Here is a 6616-nt window from a genome sequence, read left to right as displayed (position 1 = left end):
GCGAACTTCTTTCGTTATTTTGTACGGGCCTTCCCATCTCGTTGCTAATTTCACTGCTCCTTTTTCTTTTGTTCCATCGAACACCTTTCGTAGCACCAGGTCGCCGATTCAGAAGATGCGGCCTCTCACATTTGAGTCGTAGTAACGAGCAGCAGCTTGTTGGTATTCTGGATGCGTACCGCAGCTCGTTCTCGACGTTCTTCGATCATGTCCAGATGTTCGAGCAATATTTCCTTGTTTATCTCGACGTTATCGGGGCATCTTCCTCGTCGCTGAGAGGGGACCTCGATCTCGGGAGGTATTACTGCTTCGATTCCGTATGATAGGGAGAACGGTGTTTCTTGGGTTTCTGTATGGGGCGTTGTTCGGCACGCCCAGAGTACGCCGTTCAGTTCTTCGCTCCATTTAGACTTTTTGAGGTCAAGTCTCTTCTTTAAGTTGTTTACTATCGTTTTGTTCGCGGCCTCGGCATGCCCGTTGCATTTTGGGTATCGAGGGCTTGCGAACTTTAACTTGATCTTCCACTTGTCGCAGAACTCTTTGATAACTTTCGAGATGAATTGGGAGCCGTTATCGGTGATTATTTTGTATGGGAGACCGTGTCGACAGACGATATTTTTCCAAATGAAGCTTGTCACCGTGGTTCCAGTGATATTTTGGTAGGCTTCGGCCTCAGTCCATTTGGTAAAGAAACCGGTCATTACTAGTAATAATCGAAGCTGTGCTGGCCCTGACGAGATGAAGGGTCCCACTATTTCCATGGACCATTTCATGAATGGATACAGTGAATATATGGTTGACAGTTTTTGTGTCGGTTGATGCAACATAGGCGCATGCCGTTGGCATCTGTCACATCTTGCTGCGAACTGTTCGCTGTCGCTAATGATAGTTGGCCAGAAATAGCCATGCTTTTTTATTTTGATTGCCAAGGATCGTCCACCGGAATGGTTTCCGCATGACCCGTCATGAGTTTTCTTGAGAATGATCGAGGCTTCTTTCGGCGATGCGCACAGTAGATATGGCTCACTGAAGGTTCTCTTAAAGAGTTTTCTTTCCATGATGCAATAGCGCGAGCTCCGGGCTTTCAACTTTCGAGCTTCCCATCTTTCGGGCGGTGGTTCCCCGGTCTCGATGTAATTGTATGTCGGGGTTCTCCAATACGGTCTGCTTTCGAGCTCATCCTGGAAAGCTTTTTGTGATTCGTTGTTCACCTCGTGAACAAGTATTTCTTCGGGAATCGTATGAGCAGGTATCGTCCTTGCGTAGCCTGATCGGGTTCTCCGAGAGGATTCCCCTGGGATCCTCTGGTTCTGTGGATCTTCGGGTGACTCCTCGTCAGGTTCTTGAGTGTGTCCCTTAGATTTACTGCGAGTGATGATAGGAGAAACTAGCGGGAGATCGTCTTCGTTGTTGATGATCCCTCTTCGAGGGATGCCTATACTGGGTCGATCTATCCCTTCCACCGGAAATACTCTTCTTATGGTTGGATTCGACGTTGATGCTAAGGCAGCGAGGGCGTCTACTGATGTGTTTTCTCCCCTTGAAATTCTGGTGAGCTCGAATTCGTCGAATTGCACTACAAGAAAAAAGGGTTTTAATAGCACACGAGGATAGCGTTTTTTACGGTTATGCTATGTTTGTGATACCCGTATTTTTTAGATAGCGTTTTGATATTTTGAAACGCTATGTTAGAATGTTGAATTAAAATAATAAAATTCAGCGTACGGTTTTGAAGGGGACACCTCTGTATTATAGCAAAAACAATTAGAAAGTGTTATCTTTGACATTGGCGGTAGTGCCCGCGAGACTTAGAAAAGTTTTCCTCCTCAAAACATTTACACTAAGCGAATAAAGTAAAAAACCCCAAATTTCTAGGGTTCTTCATTCTTCACATTTAGAAACTCTCTCCTCCATTTCGATCGATACACTCAAACTGAATCTCGACTTTCTACGAATCTCGCTCACATCATATTTCATTCTCAATCCCGAAGCTCCTTACTTATTCTCGGGTTTTATCACTTTGCTATCCTCCTCCGATTGAAATCAATTTCGAAGGTTAACTCGGGTTTTATCGATTGTATTACGCAATTATGTTTCGTAGTTGTGATATTGGGTTATTGCATGTTAAATTGATTCATTTTTGTTCTATGATTTTCAGGTTTTACTCGATTCCAGATATTTGGCTTAAGGTATCTGCAATCTGATTTTCTGGGTTTCTCTTTTCTCTTAATTTTTTTGGGTTTATTAACACCGTTCTTTTCTTTTGTAGATTACTCAAACCGCAAGTTGAAGAGATTTACAAGGTAAAAAAAGTAATAATAGATACTAAAATTTAGAAAATTCTTTCGGTTATCTTGTTGTGGCTTGATTCCGTGAATCTCTTGTATGTAAACTTCGTCGGAGCTGAAACATGGATAAATCATGGGTATGGTTGCCAAGGTATGGACTTCACTTTACTGTAATTTTACATATCACTTGTTTTGTAATTCTGAAAGTTTATATATCACTTGTTCTAACCCGACAGGAATAGCCTTGAGTATGAAAAAGAAGCAAGTGAGTTTGTGTCTGCTGCATCAAGCCGTTTAGGTGGTCCAGCTGAAATTTTCTGTCCTTGTGTTGATTGCCGCAATGTCTGCCATCAGTCTGCTGAGAAAGTTTTGGAGTATCTGGTGATTAGAGGGATGGATCCGAAGTACAAGATTTGTAAATTCTGGTCTAAACACGGAGATACAAGGCCTGATAAGCCATCTGATATCAACTCGTCTGAAAATGAAGCGTACGAGTTGTTGAGAACAGCTTTCATGCCAAGTGAAGATTATCCAGCAGCTCATCAAGAGAATGCAGAAGCGTTTGAGGGAAGTGAAAGCCCAGCAGAAGCTGATTTCAGGAAAAAGTTGGAGGATGGAGAAACCCCATTGTACTCGAAGTGTTCAAACTACACCAAGGTGGCTGCAATCATGGGTCTTTACCGGATAAAAGTCAAAAGTGGGATGTCTGAGAGCTTTTTTGATCAGCTTTTGTCATTAGTTCATGACATGCTTCCCCGAGACAATGTTCTACCTAAGTCTACTGATGAGATGAAGAAGTTTCTGAAGCAGTTTGGTTTTGGCTATGATGTCAGTCATGCCTGCAAGAATGACTGTATCTTGTATAGAAACCAGTATGAAGATGCGGTGAGCTGTCCAAGATGCAGTGAATCAAGATGGGAGAAGGATAAGCATACTGGTGAGGAGAAGAAAGGGATTCCGGCCAAGGCCCTTAGGTATTTTCCGATCAAAGACAGGTTCAGAAGAATGTTTAGATCAAAGCGGTTGGCGGAGGACTTGCGTTGGCACTCTACTAATGCTTCTGAAGATGGAAGTATGCGACATCCAGTAGATTCACTGACATGGGTTCAGACAAACAACAAATGGCCGGAGTTCGCTGCTGAAGCAAGAAACCTACAACTTGGTATTTCTACAGATGACATGAATCCGTTCTCTATCCAGAGCACCAACCACAGCACATGGCCTGTTTTCTTAGTCAACTACAACATGGCTCCCACACAGTGCCTGAAATCCGAGAACATCATGTTGACAATGCTGATACCAGGACCATCTGCACCTGGAACAACATTGATGTGTATCTACAGCCACTGGTAGATGACTTGAAGAGTTTGTGGACAGAAGGTATGGAAGTCTATGATTCCTTTAAAAATGAGAGTTTTATTCTTAGAGCTATGCTGTTGTGGAGTATCACCGACCACCATAGATTAGGCACATTAGCTGGGTGTAAAGTGAAGGGAAAGCAAGCATGTAATGTCTGTGGGAAGGACACACCCCATAGGTGGCTAAAGTTTAGTCGGAAACATGTTTATATGGGGAAAAGGAAGCGGCTCAGGCCTAATCATCCTTACAGACGACGGAAAGGATGGTTTGACAACACGGTGGAAGCTGGTTATTCGAATAGGATTCAGAGTGGAGCTGAGATCTGTGAAAGTCTCAGGGACTTCAAAAACGACTTTGGGAAACAAATAAGTAAGAGGAGTAAAAGAAAAAGGACTTCAGTAGACGAGGATGATATTGTTTCAGCTGAGGAGTACGAAGAAGATGATGATAAGTGGCGTTGGAAGAAAAAATCCATTTTCTTTGACTTACCTTACTGGAAGGTATGTATTTTAAATTTCCATATATAGTTTTATTTATCGATTTTGTTTACTATTTTTTGGTTCTCAAAAATACTTGAACATTATATTGTAGGATTTGCCTGTGAGGCATAACATAGATGTTATGCACGTGGAGAAGAATGTGTCTGATGCACTGATGTCTATCCTGATGCACAATGCGAAATCAAAAGATGGCCACAAAGCAAGAAAAGATTTAGTAGACATGGGGATTAGAAACAACTTGCATGCACAAATAAGGGGGAAGAGAACTTACTTGCCACCAGCTGCGTATTGGCTTTCTAAGGAAGAAAAACAAAAGTTCTGCAGAAGGTTATCAAAGTTCAGAGGCCCCGATGGCTATTGTGCCAATATTTCCAACTGTGTGACACTGGATCCTCCCGGTATTGGCGGCTTGAAGTCACACGACCATCATGTTTTAATGCAGAATCTGTTTCCGGTTGCATTGAGAGGTTTACTTCCAAGAGGACCTCGGATAGCTGTGACTCGGTTATGCAATTACTTTAATAGACTCTGTCAACGCATTATTGATCCTGAGAAGCTACTGAAACTAGAACAAGAGATTGTGGAGACAATGTGCCAGCTAGAGAGATTCTTTCCTCCTTCCCAGTTTGACATAATGTTTCATCTTCCATTGCATCTAGTAAGAGAAGCACGATTGGGTGGCCCTGTTCACTTCAGGTGGATGTATCCCTTCGAGAGGTAATTAATTATTTTCTAGAAATTTCATCAACATAAAACTTGTAGTATATGTATATAATATTGACAAGAATTTATTATTTGCGTCGTCGGTATATGAAGACACTAAAAGCATATGTCAAGAATTTTGCAAGACCAGAAGCTTGTATGGCCGAGGGTTATTTGGCTGGTGAATGCCTTGCATTTTGTATGGAGTTCCTGCAAAAATCGGTTCCAGTAGAAGAAACAATTACAAGAAACGAAGATGTTGAGACTATGCAGAATGTACTTGAAGGTCGTGCACTCCAGAAAGCAACAGAAGTTATACTTAGTGACAAAGAGAGAGATATAGCTCACCGCTATGTCCTCATGAATACTGCAGTGATAGAGCCTTATGTTCAGTAAGTTCAAATGTCATTGTTGTTATATATTTATGCTATTTTTAAGCAAAATTAATTAATATTTCTTTTATCGATAACAGGATGCATTTAGAAGAACTACAAAGCACGGATGTAATATGTGCCAACAATGAAACCATCCTGTGGAAAACCCATACAGAAAGGTTTTCACAATGGATTAAAGAAAAGGTATGATTTACTTAAAACCCATTTCTGTCATTAAAATTGTTACTAATGATTTTATTTACATGATAGATACCAAATAACTCGAAGGACCATTCACAAAGACTAAGATGGCTTGCTTTTGGACTAAGAAATATTGCTCATACATACAAGGGATTTGTAGTTAATGGTAATCGATACCATACAGACGATATGAAGAGGAAGACACAGAATAGTGGTGTTGCGTATGAAGCCTTTTCCATGCGCAGAGCTAGTGCCAAAGATTCTAGGCATACGGCTGATATAGTAGCATTCTACGGAGTGATAAAGGAGATCATATTGCTTGACTATCACATGTTTCAGGTGCCTCTGTTCAAGTGTAGTTGGGCTCATAAGGGTAGAGGAGTTAAAGAGGAAGACGGTTTCACTCTTGTGAATCTCCATATGAACCAGTCAGCATTTGCGAAAGATCCTTACATTATGCCATCGCAAGCTAAATAAGTTTTTTACTCTAGAGAAGAAGAGACCTCTCCTTGGTATGTTGTTATGAGAGCTCCTCCGAGAGGTTATCATGAGTTAGAGTCAGAAGCAGAGATGTGTTCTGCAACTTTAACAGTTTAGCATGACGAAGAAATGGGAGATGAATCATCTGATGACGAAAGTTTCTGTGTTAGGAATGATTGTGAGGGTGTTCTAATATAAGAGTAATGTTAACTGTGTTTATTTGTTTTCAGGACCATGAATTCGCAGGCTTTAAATGAGAAGTACCGTCGCAGTAAACAGCAAGCAGGTCTGGATGTTAGTCCTGAAGTGTCTTTAGCTCAGAAGAAAACGAAGAAAAATCATCCACTGCTGACCGTTGAACAACACTCTCATTCTGAAGAAGTAGAACAACACTCACAAGCTAAGGAAGTTGAAGAAGACAGTGAGGCTGAAGAAGTGGAAGAAGACGAGGAGCCTAAAGAAGTGGAAGAAGACGGGGAGCCTAAAGAAGTGGAAGAAGACGTGGAGACTGAAGAAGAGGACGAAGAGGTAATCCCATAAACAGGAGATGGAGATGAACCTTATGGTGATGAAACACAACCACCATCTGAAGAACAGTTCATTCTTCCTGGCGAGACGCAGACACAGACAGAGCAGTCAGATAACAATGTAAAGAAGACAAGAGGTCCAACAAAGATGAGAAAAGTAGCGAAACATATAGAGGACAAGGTTG

At 41.6% G+C, this 6616-nt stretch overlaps 2 protein-coding genes across 2 annotated transcripts; both read left to right on the top strand.

Annotated features, from left to right (window-relative positions):
• Positions 1-2410: 2410 nt before the first annotated feature.
• LOC108830611 (uncharacterized) lies at positions 2411-3641 on the top strand. The gene is made up of 2 exons (XM_018604209.2): positions 2411-2439; positions 2525-3641. Exons 1-2 carry the CDS (start codon positions 2411-2413, stop codon positions 3639-3641), a joined length of 1146 nt encoding a protein of 381 aa, XP_018459711.2.
• Positions 3642-3718: 77 nt separating this feature from the next.
• LOC108830612 (uncharacterized) lies at positions 3719-5901 on the top strand. The gene is made up of 5 exons (XM_018604210.2): positions 3719-4147; positions 4239-4864; positions 4996-5241; positions 5322-5427; positions 5494-5901. Exons 1-5 carry the CDS (start codon positions 3719-3721, stop codon positions 5899-5901), a joined length of 1815 nt encoding a protein of 604 aa, XP_018459712.2.
• Positions 5902-6616: the final 715 nt, after the last annotated feature.

Source organism: Raphanus sativus, chromosome 4, assembly GCF_000801105.2.
Source record: "Raphanus sativus cultivar WK10039 chromosome 4, ASM80110v3, whole genome shotgun sequence".
NCBI classification, from domain to species: Eukaryota; Viridiplantae; Streptophyta; class Magnoliopsida; order Brassicales; family Brassicaceae; genus Raphanus; species Raphanus sativus.
Note: the sequence above shows the minus strand (reverse complement) of the source record. Positions and strands in the feature narration are given on the sequence as shown.

Coding starts and splice junctions, on each gene's coding strand:
- LOC108830611 (XM_018604209.2), top strand. CDS start 2,411: ATGGATAAATCATGGGTATGGTTGCCAAG. Junction 2,440..2,524: donor TCATGGGTATGGTTGCCAAG/GTATGGACTTCA, acceptor CTAACCCGACAG/GAATAGCCTTGAGTATGAAA.
- LOC108830612 (XM_018604210.2), top strand. CDS start 3,719: ATGCTGTTGTGGAGTATCACCGACCACCATAGATTAGGCACATTAGCT. Junction 5,242..5,321: donor GTGATAGAGCCTTATGTTCA/GTAAGTTCAAAT, acceptor TATCGATAACAG/GATGCATTTAGAAGAACTAC. Junction 5,428..5,493: donor CACAATGGATTAAAGAAAAG/GTATGATTTACT, acceptor TTTACATGATAG/ATACCAAATAACTCGAAGGA.